Raw genomic sequence first — 18767 nt, 5'->3', positions numbered from 1 at the left:
CCTTCTACAAATAAGAAACAGTAACACTTTATTTTTCTTCGAATTACCTACCATAACCAAGGTACATTATTGAGAAATTCTTCAATATCTTGTTTTTGTCATCTTACGTCTTTAAATGAAGATGGGAACATTGACAGGGAAATAGATTTGAACGAAGAAGTTTTGTAAAGAGCGCGAACGGTAGTGTGAATGATTTTTTTTACTGAGAAAATAAGCAAACAAACAATCTCAGACGTTTAGTAGTATATAGATACATTCTTCAAGATTTTGTTTTTTTGTCATCTTACGCCTTTTAATGAAGATGGGAACACTGACAGGGAAATAATATAATAGTCAATGCTCGGCGAGTGGTTTTCGTTTATAAAATTTTGTTGTTGTTGTTCTCGACTTGATTTTTTTTATTACCTCGTCTCCATAGTTACTATTTGCAAATAGTCAATAATATTGTAGGTCCATTTTATTGTTGTTCTTTCTACGCACTGTTATAACATATTTTCATCTCATCATTTAATTTCTGTTGTGCATATATTCTTGTATAAACGAAGTTTTATAATAATGGAATGTACGAAAAGTGACCCGAAAAACGGGGCTAACTCGGTAACCTGTGGTCCGATTTTAACGAAACTTGTTTATTCTGTTTTTATTCTCATTTCATTACAAATATGGCACTATTCTGCACCGTTTGTGCTGTATTTAATTACAGATAAGCACACACACAAACAATCTCAGAGTTTTAGTAGTATATAGATATGTGTAATTCAAAAATAGATATCAAGTTTCAATTTCCTTTTTCCCGTAGAGATTACCAAATATCCCCATTGACAATTATATTGTCATGACCTAGACTTATTCGCTATGCTTCACATTCACAGTGCTCTCATTTCAATTGGGCCGAGATATCATTTATCATTGTATAATTCACTTATTTATTAGTTTTCAAAGTCTTGCCCTCATTATACAATTTATGCTTTGATTCATCTTGTGTTTTGTGTTTCGTTGGCACAACAAAAGACACTCAAAAAGCAATTAAAATAGGTGAGTAACTCTTACTGTAGTAGATAATAACAAACAATATTTGAAGTTTTTTTCCACTATTTGTTGTCGATGAATGACATTTAATTTGGTTTCAGCACTCTTGGGTGTTGATCACTTAGTTTCTAGTACTTTGTACTTGCTTTTCCTTTAAAACAAGTTCATTTGTGTACATAACCGTAACAAAATGAACTACGGCTCTATACGAACTAAAGCCAATTCACAATCAGGTGGTAATCGAAAATATTAAGAAAAACATTTTTTGTTGCACTTTATTACCTCATATAGTGTTTTCAATGTGTCTCTTTTTTTGAGTACATAATATATTTCCTAACATTCTGGTTGCTGTCTCTTCTTTATATGAAATAACGTCAGATCCATTCTGGCTATTACATCTTTTTCATTAAACATCTTTACGGTCTTCCTTTCTCACATAAAATTCATTCTGGTTGCTGTCTCTTCTTCATAAAACATTTCTACTATCTTCCCTTCTTACGTGCGACATAATTTGAAGCAAAACTATTTCTCGTTGGCCTATCTTTTTCTTAAGGTTTCTATACTATCTTCTGAATAATAAGCCCATTCTTGTTGTTTCATCTTTTCACACCACGTTATACGATGTACTTAATATAATTTTTAACAGAATCTGTAGTTTTCTTTTCTATTTAATCACACTCGTTGAATGAAGAAGTTCCTTGAAGTCTGTATATGATTTTATCATTAGTTTTATCATTTTCGCCCTTATTCTCAAATAAAGGCATACGGAGGGGAGGTAGTTGAACGACTATCCCAATATTATAAACATTCTTAAAGATCCACTATCCACCATTAGCTGTAGCCAAATCACAGCTAATCTGCTTAAACTAAAGCTCAATATCGTTCTTGTATAAATGAGAAAAATATTTTATTGTTTTTGAACAACTTCTAACTGAAAATTTTAGAACACATCTAGTTCCAGTAATCATTCTAAGAGTTTTATAAATGAATAAAAGACCCAGAAGTTAAAGCAGCCCTCGCTAAACGTTGTTGTTCAATACTTCAAAACGAAATTATTTGTCAATAGCATTCCTATCTTTACATGTACAGTGCAAAGTTCCAGCTTCAGGATCACAAACAACATTTATCGCTGTCAGTGCAGTTCTAATTGCTAGACATCTTTCAAACATTTTGTCAAAGATATTCACTTTAAAATATGACATATGTAGACACTTTTAAACACAAAAGTATGAAATCCTGATAAATTGGAGTAAACCATTGAAAGAATACTTTTTTATTTATGTTACAGGGAGGGGCAGGTTATACATATGTCAACGTTCTTTACCTTAAACAGCTCTCACTATAGAGTCAGTTTCGGCTTGGTAATATTCTTTACCTATATCAGCCTTGTGTGGTAACTTGACCCTTAAGAGGTGTTTGTGGTATTAAATGGTTACAAGCTTGCATTGCTACATGAGTGTCGACTAACAGTATGGTTGACCTTCGACTATAACTGGACCACGTGCACTTCCATGAATGGTGCTGATGATACAATCTTTGGACTTGGGGTTAATGATCTCAGTCATGTGTTTAAAAATGATATCTTGGGACAGACGACTCTGTCACAAAAACACATGTTCACGATAATAACATTATCACCGAGGTAGTGAAATACTTGCAGAGCGTAATAACAAACTTTAAGTGGAGACTTTCTTTTGTATATGTATCTGTGTCAAAAGTATAGATTTTACCGAAAATTTCTAGTTAGACCTAAAAATACTTGTTGCATAAACTCTTCTGTTCTGTTAAATTTGAAGCTTTTACTTATCGTTCATCATATAAAGTCAATCAGTTCTAATTATTCAACCTTTTGCAGTGAAACTATTACTACGTCTTGATAGCTTACCTGTACTGGTGAATTAGAAATAGTTTAGCTGAGACACATGATTAAACATTTTAATTCATTAAACAATAGGAGCTAAAGAAGTCTAAGTAACATCTAATTAATGGATTAATACTGAGGTTAAAAGTCATAATTTTCAAACGAATACATATCAAATAGTCCAAGTAACAACCGATTAACGAATTGATACTGGGATTAAAACCTGTTTTCAAATAAATGTATATTAAATAGGAGATAAAAAAGCCAAGTAACATCCAATTATAATCTTACTTCAGTAAGATGAGGTGAAATGTATGTATAGATGCAACCATCTACAGTCAGGTTATGTAATAGTTTAGTACAGTAATTTTTTTTATATATATGTGTAGATGATTTTATTGCATTGCCTAATAACCAGGAGCAGTTGAGCGTGAGTTAGAAAGAACAAGAAGCATTATACGCCACATAACCAACATCCTACTGAGAATACTCGTGTCCAGAGTAAGAAACAAACAAAAAAAAACCTAAAGGAGCAGAAGTAAAATGTGGATTTTTTGAAGGTAAAGGGACAAAAAATATGTCATATGTATATACTTAGAACATTAACAGAAATAACATTTGAGGTACAAAAAGATTTAAGTATATTTAAGTGTACTAGAAGCAAAGCACAGCCATAAAAATAGGAAATAATATCGGTACTTTTAAAGAAATAAAACGAGGTGTCAGACAAGAACGTGTTCTTCCCACCTTTTCTCAATATATAGCGAAATGACACACAGAAATATAGAAATTAGGTCGAAAATTAAGGTTAGAAGACATAACATCAACAACTTGGGTATACAGATAACCCGAGGCTAATTGCTGAAAATGAGAAAATCTTAGAGAAATGATCAATATAATTATTGAGAAAAGTGAGAAAAAAGGATTGACTTGCAATAGGAAGAGAACAGAATGTATGGTAACATCCAAGAAAATCAATATTCCAAAATGTAGCATTACAACTGATGGGAAAAAATCAAACAAGTTCACCGTCTCAACTATCTAGGCTCATTAATAACATCAGATGGTAAGTTCATAGAAGAGGTTAAAAGGAGAATAATGCTTGCTTAGAACGCCTTTCAAATTACGAAAGCTATACTGATAAACAAAAATATATCAATAGAAGTAAGAAAAAACGTCTTACAGTGTTACATCGAAACCATAATTATATACGGATGCGAAAGATGGGCAATAACAAAGAACTGAGAAAGAACCAAAATCTGGTTCTTAAGAAGAATGCTACGAATAGCACGAACTAAGAAACAAATCAGCAAACACAACATGCAACATCATCAAGAAAATAAGAAAGAGACAAGCTGGGTTCGTAGGCCACGCATGAGGAAAGAAAAGATGGAGAACATGGCAACTGGCGAGAAAGAAAGAAAGAGAAGCAAAGGAAAACAAAGAATAAAGATGCTTGATCGACTCATAACACAGTTAGTAAGCATCAGTAACAAAATAAAATTGTTGACGAACACCAAGGGACAGAGAGAAATAAAAAGTTATGATCGTCAACGCTTTCGTGCAGGCATGACACTGGAGAAGAAGAATATATAGATACAGACATTTCTAGTCAGGTTATGTAAGTACTTTGGTACAGTATTTGTTATTGATGTATATGTATAAATACGACCATATTTAGTCAGATTAAGCAAGCATCTTAGTACAGTAATTTCGTTGTTGAAATATATGTGTAGATGTAGCCATATTTTCAGTCAGATTATGTGTATACGTTAGTACAGTAATATTTTGTTGAAATATATGAGTAGATGCGACCATCTTCAGTCAGGAGATGAAGTTCTTATGATCAATGGGCAACAGCTGCATGGTGTGGAGTTTAAGGAAGTTCTGCGTCTTCTGGGTGATCTAACCACAGATGTCTACCACCTGGTGGTGCGAAGGGTTTGTATTTTTTATACTTTTCAACGCTTATCTGATGAGTATACCATAAGCAAATTATGAATTGCTAATGTTATTTTACGTAAATCAATAAAGATTGATAAACTAATAAATTTTTGGTTCGTATTGCGGAAATGATGACATAAATGACAAAAGCTTATATGGAAAACGTGTATTTATTTATTAATACAACTTGAAGGTTTTAAAAGAACATAATATCTCTGAATTTTTCTGTGTTCATTAAGCCTGACCACTGGAAAGGAATTCAATCGGAATGTTCGATGTTGCTAGATCCAGTAAAGGGAAGTTCGCCTCTTGATGAGACCTCAACGTATAATGACCATGAAGTACACCTACCGTTTAGTAGCAGAAGACCTCATATATTTGTCCAACAAGAAAGTCGGGTAAACTGTTTCTAGAAATATAACTGAATAGAATCGATCTATATTTTGAACAATAGGCACCATTTTCTAAAACATCATATTTGTAAACGTTAAACTGTGGATATGTGATTTTTGTAACTCTACTCTTTGAAAGATGAATATAGTAAAAAGAGTTAATGCTGGAAACTGGAGAGAGAAATAAAACTGTCAGAAATTGTAGCAGAAACAGATGATTTATTGATATAAGTTATATTATATCTAATCTATATGTCTTATGCCATCTGCTTAGGTTGCTGAAACCGGTTTATATACACTGCCTAGAAAACCTAGGGCTTCTCAACTTTCTTTTCACACTGTTGTTTTTGAAAAAGGATCAGGGAGGAAAAGCCTAGGGTTCAGTATCGTTGGAGGAAAGGACTCACCAAAAGGTGCCATGGGAATCTTCGTGAAGACCATCTTCCCATACGGCCAAGCTGCAAAAACAAACCAACTTAAAGAAGGCGAGTTGCTTTTTGTATTGTTTTTACCATAGAATGTTTGGCTTGACACTTTTCAATAGGATTTCATGAAACAGTTGACCCAAACAAAATCAAAATATCTGTTTTATAGTATATGTGTCCAAAAATTAAAATTCTGAGAAACTTCATTTGTTTATGTAAATAACATATGTAGTTATCGCTTGTTACTGATTTAAATTAAGTTATTTAATATAAACTTTGTATACTAGTTGAATAGATAGGAACACCAAGGATGATGTGTGTGTTTTGAAAATTTTCAAAAGTTTGATATCTTAGATAGAAATTTTGAATCACCATGGATTTTACTTTGATAAAGATAATATAACAGAAGCATTCTCTATGTCTGTCTGAAACAAATATTTTGTGTATTTGATAATTTTCTCTTTTTAGTACTCACTTCCATTTTTTCTGCATATTTTACACTTTTCTTTCCTTGTCTGGTACAATGGACTAAAATAAACAACTGTAATCGCAGAAACTATAATATTTTCAAAATCTCAATGTATTTTACATATTTTCGTAAGTGTTCCATTTCTTCGTAAAACCGGGTACATTTCGCAATTTCTTATAACTTAATATTTCTGTGAATTTACCCTAACATGCTGGTACAGATAAGACATCATTTTTACATATATACAGTATTGGAAATAATCATAGAAACTACACACAAAACCCAATACGAACCATATACAGAATATGCGAGCATTCTCGTACAGTACTTTTCCTGGCAATATAGTGGAGAAGCTATGCTGATATGGTTGAAAACCAATCAGTCCGTCAGTATCACATCGGCTTACTTACTTTATAAACACTAGTCATCAAAACTGCTTCCCCTCATCGGATCTATAGATCCCCGCCCTACTCCTCCCTGAAAAAAAGCCATTTAAAAGTCAACAGTCGTTACGAGTAATGGATTTAAAGAATATACAATGAGATAATAAATGACAAAAAGAAATATATATATATAGATTCATGAAACAAAACCTTCAATTGAACTATCTTATAAAAATTACCTTAAGTTAGAAACAGTTACAGTTATGTTTAATCGGAATTGGTGTGCTTGATCCAACCTCTCATCCACATCTCCACGATTTCTGAGCCACAAGACAAGAAAATCCTCAACCCTAGCCCTGCAACATCATCACTGGTATCATCTCCGTTCTGCTCGTCTCATATTTTCTTCTCTAGCTTTGAACCCTGTTTGCAGCTCTTGACTGGCATTTAATTCCCGGTTTTTCCTGACAACTTGGGGCAACACGTGGCGTGACAAGATTTAACCGTCATCAAATTATGAGTTAAAATAACTTCAATACATTTCATTTTAAAGTCCCTATCAATTGGCCATGAAGTGGGGAGAAGAGAAGCAGAAGTTTCTGCCCGCCCCTGGTTATCTTTCAGATCCCTTCGGGACCTGAAATATACTAAACCAAAATAACCGCCACGGTTCTGACTGACTGTTCCCCGTGATTGTTAAAACATATGAGACACTGACCAATGGTAGCAAGAGCCACGATCCACCACCCAAACACAAGACCTCCTTATAAATTCCCCCACAGTCTGTGCCAAGATGATCTTACTACAAAAGGCGGAAGGATTTCGAAATGTCATCCATCATAGGAAGTATTTCGCAACAACATCCAGTGCTGCCTTTGTAGATCTTTAGAATTCCCGTTATCATCATTTCACCAATATTTTGTTCACAATCAATATGTTGTCTAAGCGATCTCTAAAACAATATTCAGTTACATATTTGTACGGTGTTTTTCAGCCTATGGCAAATCTGTACACCGAATTAAGCTTTTATATTTATATTAAACAAGTCTTTATACGACGATACGATCGATATGTTTCAACATATTTCCATTTCTACTTCCATTACTGTATGTTTTATGATTTGCATAACAAATAGTATGTTATTTTTTTCATTTTATACACATACATATAACTTAAGGACAACAAGGGATCTATTTGCCCATCTAGGCCATCCCATTCATTGAACTAAACTATATTTTTCATAAAACACACAAAACTAGTCAGTTCAAATGCAATTACAATTCAAATATTCATCAAGTCTTCCCTTAAACTCGCTTAAATTAACAGCATCCACCACATCTGAAAACATAAATATTCCAAAGGCCAACCACCTTGTTAGAAAAATAAAGCTGTCTTAGCTGAAGGTGACTTCTATTCTGCAAAAAATTATATATGTGTCCCCTAGGTCTACCATTTTCACGATCAAATATGAAAAAATATTATACCTCAACACTATCAATTCCCTTAACAATTTTAAACACCTCAATCATATCCTCTCTAATTCTACGTTTTTCAAAAGAAAATAAGTTTAGAGATCTTAACCTATCCTCGTATGATAACATTACTATCACATGTATCATCCTAGTAGCCCTCCTCTGAGCCCTTTCCAACAATTCAATGTACTTTTTCAGATAAGGAGCCCAAGACTGAAAATATTATTCCAAATGTGGCCTAACCAATGACCCGTACAACGACATTATAACCTCCTTAGACTTGTATTCAATATTTCTGTAAATGCAACCTGAAATTCTGTTTGTACACTAGCTTGGACACTAGCACATTGCTTGGATGGCTTAAGAGATTGATCAATTAGAACGCTAACATCCTTTTTTTACATAACACTTTTAAAAGGATACTTCCACCAAAACTATGCTCATAATTCAATTTAATATATCCCTCATAAATTACCTTGTATTTATTATAATTGAAAGCCATCTGACATTTATTTGTCCAAATCATTTTGCAAAGCAGCAGCATCCTCTTCACAGCCAGCAAGCCCAAAACCTTAATATTGTTATCAAATTTAAATCATTTATAGACTATTCCTTTCTCTACGTTATTGATGTAAATAATAAAGAGCAAGTATCCTAACACTGAGCCCTGAAGTACCCCACTTGTGACATTAATCCAGTTTCAATTGAATTCCATTTATAAAAACCTTCTGCTTTCTTCTATCCACCCAGTTTTCTATCCAATGAGCAAACCTATCCCCACACCTTCAGATAATCTATAACGAGCATCTTATGTGATACCTTGTCAAAGGCTCTCTCATGAAAACCCAGATACACAAGATCCGCTTCTTTGCCATCATGTACATTAACAGTAACTTCTTCACAGAATGTCAAAAATTAGTAAGGCAAGATTTTCCCCTAGTGAAACCATACTGATTATCCAACAAAAATTTAAATTTTGTTAAATTTATTTGCGAAACATCTTTTATCAAGCTTTCAAAAACGTTTCTCATCAGCGATGTAAGACTAATAGGCCTATAACTATTGGAACAATTTTTATCTCGTCCCTTGAAAGTAGGAGTAACATTAGCTTACAGTTATCTGGCTCCTGTCCACTATTCAAGGATTTACCAAAATAGTTAATTTATCTATTTGTATGTATAAGTTCTATAAGAAACTATTAACAATAAGATACCTCAATGAAAAAAAAATAGTAAATTATCTTACAGTAGCTGCTGTTAGCATCATTATTTTCCATGTAGTTACATTTTTAAAGTATTGTGTCATATTCATGATAATGTAGTTACCTCAAAATAAAGATAAAGACGATTGACAAAACATTTATATTTACAAGACTCGAACGTTTCGGAATACACTTATTCCACCTTCAGCGAAATCTGAAAATAGTGTTACAAATATATTTATAAATTACTTTTATAGTATCATCAATCACTAATGTACTTAGATATTGAGTAAAGTGGTAAACGGAAGGGGGGAACAAATTACGAATGTATCTTGGATTACAAGTTACAATATTCTTAACAAACAGTTGAATTTTAAGTGGTTTCAATATGTGAAGTGTATTTCACATAACGATTTCTCTATTATTACTACAGGATCTTCAGACCTTGAACTCTACAATAAAGAAAGTATACACATAGTTAAAGACTTTAGACCTAAATATATTCCAAATTTACACAGTTAATACTCAACTGTTTGTAAGAATAGTTATAACTTTTAATTCATGAATCATTCGTAATATATTCAACAACCTGTTTTCCCCTTTCCGTTTGCCACTTTACTCAATATCTAAGTAAATTAGTGATTAATGATACTATAGCATTAGTTAATAAATATCTTTGTAACACTATTTTCAGATGTCGCTGAAGATTCGCCGAAACGTTCGAACCTTGTAAATAAATATGTTTTGTGTTTTTTCAACTGTCTTCATCTTTTATTATTCGACTTTGTTTTCCCCATAATGAACCCATTGCATCAGTAGTCTTAAATCAAGGCTTGATACGTAATACGTCACCCAATAAAAGTTATTTACTAAAATGATATTATTCTGCTTATTTATACTTGAATTTTTATTCACTATCGCGTTCTTTTGCTAAACTGTAATCATGATACGATTAAAATTATTTTCTGTTTTTAGGTGATGAAATTTTTATGATTAATGGGCAACCATTACAGGGCCTATCACATGCAGATGCAATAGCAGCTTTCAAACGGATTAAACAAGGCTCTGTTGTTTTACGAGTGGGCCGAAGAGCAACGACAAAAAAGCAGTAAGTACTAAGATTTCTGTAAAGTTTTTAATTCAATCATGATCAACCAGTTTTAAAATATTTGTAGTAGCAAGTACGTGTTGAACAACTACGTATTGGGCTTCTCATTGGGCAGGTTCTTTTGTATTATCTGATAAAAATAATGTGACGTCTAGTCCACAAAACAATAACAAATGATTTTTTTCTTCATTAAAGCTTTCTGCAGACTACGTTCACTGGAAGTCCTAATTTCACAAATAATGTTTTGATACAAATTTGGAAACTAATGTACATCTAACTTACAAATAAACTTATTTGCAGAACTATCTCAATAATCGAACAGTAACAAACACGCCAACCGATTCATTGTCTAGTTTACGAACTGAACCGAACTGAATAATTCATTGTTTTAAACTCTCTTGGTGTTTTATTAGTATTTTACTTAGTATTTTAATATTGTGCTAGTTTTCTATGTAGTACAAGTTTGTTTGAAGTTAAGCACAAAGCTACACAATGGACTATCTGTGCTCTGCCCACCACGGGTATCGAAACCCGGTTTCTAACGTTGTAAGTCCGCAGACATACCGCTGTGCCACTGGGGGTGGGGGGGGGGCTGTAGTACAAGAAGCTTCCAGATTCTACAGAGACCTAAACTTTCATGAAACTTCTAAAATTCATCAATAATTGTTGGTGTGAAAAAAACAAAAAACATGTTTTACTACATTATGCTAATGTAGTAGTAGATTGACAAATAACGATATATAAACATAACGAAGTGGTTTTATATGGGGAACCTACATGTCCCCCCCCCCCCGAAAAACTTCATTATGCTTGTAAATCTTGTTCCCCGGTGAGACAGCAGTAAGTTTAAGGACTTACAACGCTAACATCCGGGGTTCGATTTCCTGCGGTAGACACAACATATAGCCTAATGTGGCTTTGCTCTAAAACAAACACTCAACAATAATTATAAATCTTTGTTTATTAATTTAATATTAATCTCCTTCTAGTGGACAAAAACATTACAAAAATCATAGAGTCTGTAGATTATATGTAGGGATGACCTTGGTACTTAATAAGCATAATACAAATATGTACGCTAAAAATCAACGATGACAGATAGTTTTACTTTAAAATATAATTGCCACTCACTTTCATTTGTTTCTCTACCCAACAAGCCCAAAAATAAGGCAAGAAACCATAGCTGAGATACCAAACCAGAAAGTGACCAACCCACCTATTTGTTCATCTTTCTTCTTGTTGTTTCAATCGAAATAACTCTGCAAGTACTTTATCACTAACATTTGTTTAAACCTAAATCCACTCTATGTGTTTCTGAGCAACTCACGATATCATCGCTTAGTCGTAATAACTAGTAGTAATTACAAAAAAAATCATAATTTTAGTGTAAACGATGTTATCATTAACTCTTGAAGTTAGCTTTCTTACAGCAATCTAGTGTTCCTTTAAAAACTTAAATACAGAGTGAAACAGTAATTGTCAGTTAATAATAGATGAACATTAGATAACTGTAACATTTAGAATACTCAATGCTTTGTACACTATATAATCGAGCCATAAAAGAAGCAAACCCCTATATTAGGTATGAAGTGAAGAAGTAAAAAAATCAATACACATAATATTAAATTTTATTTCAAACATTTAGTTAATACAATATCTTTCAGTCAGGGAAAAAAAACATCGCAAAACAAGTAATAAAAACATTTTGTAAATGTAAAATGATATAGGGATGGCGGTGCCAAAAAGAATGCAAACAAGAATATAGGGATGATACAGCTACATAACTTTCAATATTATAATTTAACGTGACACTGAAAAATGCATACTTGACTTTAATATTACTGCATTTGGAAGTTATATATTCCTGACTGTTGATATGCAGTTTGTTTATCATAATATCACGGCCATGTAAGGGTAGGCATCAGTGTAGTGTAACTAAGAGTCTAGGGCTTATGTACAAGGAAAACCAAGTTGAGTCAAAACATGTCTTAATTATTACATACTATAAAATACTCTCGCTACGAGGTCAGTCGAAGACCCGTTAGTCTCTTGAATAACATCGGAAAACTAGTGGAAAAAATTATTGCCAAAAGACTACTTTATTATTTAGAATCAGAAAACATCCTGTCTAACATACAAAACGCATCAAGACGAAACAGACAAACAGCTGACCACTTAGTTAGATTAACTGAATCAGTATTCCAAGCCTTTAATGGGAACCATGTTGCAGTAGGAGCATTTTTAGATGTCAAACGGGCCTTAGATTCTGTCTGGCTCAATACACTACTCTATAAATTATCAAAACTAAACTTGACGACAAAAAGCTGGCTGTCCAGCTTTTTGTCCGACAGGATAGCGAAAGTAAAAATAAACAATGAGCTATCCAATTCTTTCAAACTAGAAGCAGGAGTGCCCCAAAGCTCGGTCATTAGCCCACTCTTATATATTCTGTTTGTTAATGAACACACGCGTCACAATATGCCGATGACGTACTGTATGGAGCACGTCGTGTAACTCGCTAACTGGTGCTCGAAAAGTTCAAACTACTTTAGACGCTATAACAGCATGGTGCAACAAGTGGAGAATACTCTTAAAACAACAAAAAAAAACGCAGGCCATTATATTTTACAGATGGTTTAAATGTAAAAAGAAAAAAATAGCCGGGTTAAATTAAATCTTTATGACACTAACATTCTCTTTACTAAAACTATTAAATTCCTAGGAGTGACATTCAACTTCAAACTATTGTGGGCTAACCATATTAGTAATATACGCAAAAATATGAATCAAAGACTATGTTTGCTAAAAAAAGATTGGAGGCTATCAAAAAGGAAGCAAACCCCGAAACCGTAGTATACATCTATAAATCCTATATCAAACCCCCTCATTCAATACGCTTGTATGATCCTTTGTAATATGTCCAACCCTCTGTATGATAAAATACAAACACTACAAAATCCTGCATTAAGAATAGCTGACAGATTACCCATATACACACCATTAGTATACCCAAACTCAGTTAACTCGATTCCACCAATCAAAGAAAGAATACTAAAACTAGCATCAAACCTTTTCAAGAAACCTATTAAACGTAATCCGTTAACCGAGACATTTCCAAAATTATCAGCTACCCCAGAAACTTGGTGCACCCATATTTCTCTTATGAATTTAATAAAAACCGTGTAATACGTTGACAGAGATAAAGTGATATAAGCTATATAAGTTTGAATTCTCTAGCTCAGGCACCATCCACATAGAATATTCGGCGTCTGGGTAGTGAAAGTGGGTTTTTCTCGGGGTACTCCTGTTTTCCTCCCACATCAAAATTCTGGGTATCAGGATTTTCAGATCCACACCAAAAATTGTGTTGTTTTTTTAAATGGAATTGTTGTAACCTCCAAAACCAACCAGGTCAAGTCAAATAATAACATCATTACTGTGATCCAAGCCATTCAAGTCCTCCTAACCAGATTTAAATTCATCATGATTTCTTTTTCACGATCCATATAGTGCATGAGCTGGGTGAAGAGATAAATGTTTCTGAACACCCCAATTGCTTTTGACCGTTGGTCGAAATTGATTATTTAAAGTTAATTTGGCTTAATGTTAAAAGTTTTAAATCTAAATAACTGCCATGGTGAATAAACAAACAAACAATCAGTCGAATTGACCAAGTTCGTAACCATTTTGTACTCGTGCATTTTGCAGTGTAACAATAAATTTTAATACTGAAAGTCGTGTAGGGATGATCTATGTATAGTTGTATCATCCCTATATTCTCGTTTGCATTATTTTTGGCATTGTCACCCCTACACCGTTTTGCATTTACAAAATGTTTTTTTTTTATTGTTTATAAAAATATAGTCTACAACAGTATTACATATCCTCGCTACCATGCGCACTACTGTGGTTGAAACGTTATTTTAATTTTTCACTTATCAATATTTCCTGCAATTCATTGATGTTTTTCGTAAAACAATCTAGTTTAATATTTATTTATTTATATTATTCCTCATATGTACTGAAATTGAAATAATTATGGAAACCCAAAAGTGATCTCGAACTGGAGCCACTATCAACAAATAATGACAGCTACACAGTAATTTAATAATTATACAAAACATTATTAAGAAAAATGAACAAGTTGTTCAACTTGCTAATACTTTTCACAAAACGTCAGTTTTTTAAGTTGTTTGTACTGTCAATGCTGGTTGTTACTTTAAATAACCTAGCAATTTGTTTGCCACTTCCTCAATTTATCAATGAACCTATATACTGTTCATTCTGTTAAAACATTTCATATATATACAATTTTCTATGAAACAAAATTGATGATAGAGAACATTTAGTAAAATTGCTTAAACAATATTCACGAGAAAAAATAATCTACTAATGTAAAATCTTGTTTACTCTCTGTCTTATAAAAATTTAATTACATATTGCTATAAAATGAAAACACATTTTTGATTTCTAAAACACCAAATAAAGTAAGTATTGATATGCAAAGATTATAAACTATAAAATTTTAAATGTAACTAGGAAGAAATTAACCAAATTCTGCCAAACACCATTTAGGCTTAATTCTTCTCAGGCAGATATATTACACAACACCATCAAATCAATTAAAGAACACAGCCCAGAGCTTAAGTTATGCTGACCAGATTCCTTAAAACACAAACACAATACAAAAATAAAGGGGAAAATAAATAAAATCCAACATTTTTTATAATTGAATTTTAAAACACTTGAATAGATGTCCATTATTTTTGTTTTTAAAGCCTTTACTTAAGATAAAACTTATTAGGTTGCATTTCTTTTTATTTCATAAAAGTAAATAATGTTTAGTGAATTGTTACAAGAATTAATACATTAATTTCGAACAAAATAATGGGCATTTCTTCTCATATTAATTTTTTTTTTGTTTTAGCAATCTGGTTTTCAAGTCATGTAGCAACCTCGACAGTATGTAAATTCATGTTAATCAAGGTGTACAAAACTCATACAGGAACAGAGAAAGGATTAAATATGAAGCTACTCAAGAAACTTTGCAAAGGAAATATAGAGTAAAAATGTGAGAAGAGAAAGAAGAATATACTGTGTAGGAAGAATAGAAAATATATATGTTAGTTATGTAGGCAGAAAATAAGGATATGCGATTATACACTAAATCTACCAGAGAAATTATAGTTGTGTCGTTTTTTAAACAAAACATATGGGAGAAAGTATAGGGTATAATCGTGTCATTGTTTAAACAAAACATACAGAAAAAAACATAGGTCGTTGATGAGTTGTTCTACATAATAAGCTACATAATAAATAATGCAGTGCATCTGTATATTAGAGTAAACAAGGAGCAAGAATAGAATAAAAATAACTTTCAGATCAACTTCAGGATATAACAGTTATCTAATCTTTTCAGTTGTTTCAAAATATTGGAGCAGTGTTTCAAGACATGGTAAACAAGTGTATAAAGATATTTGGATATAATATATATTTTATGTGGCTTATCAAACGTATTTGTTAAGAATGAGTAAGTTGTTTCTTTCAACAAATGCTTAGGGTAACCATGTGGAAAAAGAACACTTTATATAAAATATATTTCTTTGTGAATGGCTAGGTAAGAAGAGTTAAGGCTGTAGGCTCTTTTCTGTAGGCAAAGTATAAGGTTGCATTTGAAAGAAGGTATAAAGCTGTCAAACTGGGTGAAAAGTCCAGTAAATGTATTTTTATAACAGACAGAAGCAGAAAAACTCTTAGTATCACGATTATCTAGAACGTCCAGAAAAGAAATAGAATTATTAGTCCCAAACTGTCTTAAGCATTTGCTTACCATACCTGGAAGACAGAGCTTCATTAACATGAAACAAATGAAAATAATAGAATGTGTGTGGTTTTGTTTTGCTATGTAACCTACAGGAGAAGAGAACTGGTGTACAGTTTTTGTAGACAATGCAAAGTGAAAACAGAAGAATGTGTTTAACTGTTTGTTTGATAATTATGAAGAAGTTAAAAATTCTTGTAAAAGAAAGCAGTCAATAACAAGGATTTAAATGTTGAATAGAGGGGGTATAATTACTATACAACTCCAAAAACAAATCCAATATTTTGTATTATGGTATTGCACACAAGGAAGAAAGGTTGAGAGATGAGAAATAAGTGTTTTCCATTTCGTTGAAATAATTGTTAACACTGTTTTTGTTTTCTTTTAGTTATTAAATTTACATTTTATGTGTGAATAATGAACGGAGAGAAATGTACGATATTTTTTGCAGATAATCCAACCCAACTTTCTGCTCTTTAGGTTTACAGTTAGAAGTATTATAAAATGTGCTTTCTTTTTAAAATTCAAAATATTATATGAATTTATATCACCATAACTGGACAAGCAGTATATAACTAGATATAAAAAATAAATTATTCTCATATTCAAGTCAGAATTAATGAGGCTTCATATGTCATTATTCTAGAAACGTTAATAAATATTCGTAAATGAAACCAAAGAGTAGCACATCAAAAAATTCAGATACTTATGTAAATATGATAATACTAAGATTCAGCCTGACTTTTGCACTAGATGAGTGTAATGAAACCCCAGTGTTACTATATAGCCAGAGAGAATAGACACAACACTGATTTCAACATTCCAAGGCAACAAATATTATGTGGTGTTCATTATTACTGAATATAATTATGACACTGATGAGTTTTGCTGATAATTATAGGATATAATAATATAAGAAATATAATGTTAAGTAACTAACTTCACAATGATCAAGGTATGAAAATTATTATTTAATACCGCTGAATTTTGTCTTTATACTTTATATACTCTGAAAGCATATGTGACGTATTTCTGTATTTTATTATCATGCCATTTAACTGATTGTTTAAAAGCTTTGTTGGTGCATATTAGAATTTCAGCCCAAATTATGGTTCATTGAGAATTCGGGAATCGCCATACTTTAATATATTTCATTATAACACGTGTATGCAAATAGTTTAGTAAAGTGTGTAAAACGTAATAAAAATAAACTTAAATCTTCTTTGAACTTTTCCCTATTTTCTCTAATCCCATGCACAGTTGATGACCGTATCTTAGAGTTTATAGCAACTGAAAGTGTCTAAAATGCACAACCATAATTCTTAATGTATAACTGTTGAAACTTTTCTAAAATACATTGGTAGACTTCTTAGCCAATGACTGTTGAAACATTTAAAGGCACTGCCATAAAGCTTAATATGTAAATGTTGAAACTTTACTAATATACACAGAAAGCGTTTTTACCTATAACTATTGAAATTGTATAAGTACACAGGGAGCGTATTTAGTCTATAACTGTGGACACATTTTTAAATAGAAGGCCAGATTAATTTGTCTGTAAACGTTGAAACTATTCTGATATACAGAAACTTTCTGTCCACTTGTTGTTTGCATCAATTCCAGAGGTAGTGTCCCATTTTTCCTTACCAATTAAAGTTGAACAGTCACAGCTTAAGATCCAGTGTCGGCCTACACACTGCGAGGTTTCCCATCAATAAACTCGTGGACTGGTTTCCTCAAATAATGAACTTATCTCATGTGGTGAAGATGGAGTGTTCTTAGCTGAACATTACCCCCATAATACCAGCTAATTATTATTTTTACAATGTCTGGTTACTTTTTGTTATTCCTTTGATCTGGTTAAGGTCTGGGACACATCTTTATGGTATTGTCTCTTTTGCTTATTAAAAACTGTCAATCACTTACTGTTTGGGCTGTAATGCCTATATTTCCTCAATTATAACAGTTCCGTTTTCCTAGCATCTTTTGGAAATCTTTTGTTCCATACATACGTTTACCTGCAGTTCCCAATAGTTTTTATAAATACCATTTTCTTTCATAGTATCTTGAATGATATATAATTATTTTTACTTTTATGATGGTGCTGTACAAGTATTTTTCAATACCTGGCATATTTCTGAAACCATTAAAGACGTAGTCAAATAAATCAATGTCCTTTGTCATCCAAACAACAATAATATCTAATGCTAATTGAATGAAAATGGAAGTAAAAAACTAACCACACCAAATGAAACCATGTCTTCATGTTCAGAAACTAGAAGCTATTGTAGTTCACCTATAAACTTATCAGACTGACCTAGTAACAGTCTCAGTATGCTACTTATGAACTTAGGTAACTTATATGCAGTATCCTTGATAAACAAAACAATGCATCAGAGGAAGTTTATGCACTTTTTGACAACCATAAGATAACAAAATTTGACCATCAGAACTACGGTGACATGCACAGGTAAATGGCTGGGCCCTACCTTACTCCTCTTATTCCCTATAAATGCCATTTTTCTGAGTCATAAAAAATTATCAGCACTACTACTTTGCTTGCTGCGGGTTAAGAAAACAGAAAGATTTAACTTGAAAATAAATGGCACACAGGGATTATAGGTATTTAAACTCAAAACATAATTGCGATATGCTATTTAGC

At 32.3% G+C, this 18767-nt stretch overlaps 1 protein-coding gene across 2 annotated transcripts in view; it reads left to right on the top strand.

Annotated features, from left to right (window-relative positions):
• The window catches only part of LOC111086354, a 31331-nt gene extending 12958 nt beyond the window's left edge, over positions 1-18373 (top strand). The window contains exons 2-6 of one of the 2 annotated variants that reach the window (XR_002611085.1): positions 4699-4831; positions 5074-5232; positions 5501-5711; positions 10190-10284; positions 15212-18373. Coding sequence is in view for 1 of the 2 variants with exons in the window: in XM_022388885.1 (XP_022244593.1) it covers positions 4699-4831; positions 5074-5232; positions 5501-5711; positions 10152-10284; positions 15212-15254 (679 nt within the window). In the remaining variant the exon portion in view is untranslated. Of the gene's footprint in view, positions 1-4698; positions 4832-5073; positions 5233-5500; positions 5712-10151; positions 10285-15211 lie in introns of both variants that reach the window. The other variant, XM_022388885.1, reaches the window with a different exon arrangement.
• The last annotated feature ends 394 nt before the right edge of the window (positions 18374-18767 follow it).

This window comes from Limulus polyphemus, unplaced genomic scaffold, assembly GCF_000517525.1.
Source record: "Limulus polyphemus unplaced genomic scaffold, Limulus_polyphemus-2.1.2 Scaffold1035, whole genome shotgun sequence".
Taxonomy (NCBI): domain Eukaryota; kingdom Metazoa; phylum Arthropoda; class Merostomata; order Xiphosura; family Limulidae; genus Limulus; species Limulus polyphemus.
This window is presented reverse-complemented; position numbering and strand designations above follow the sequence as displayed.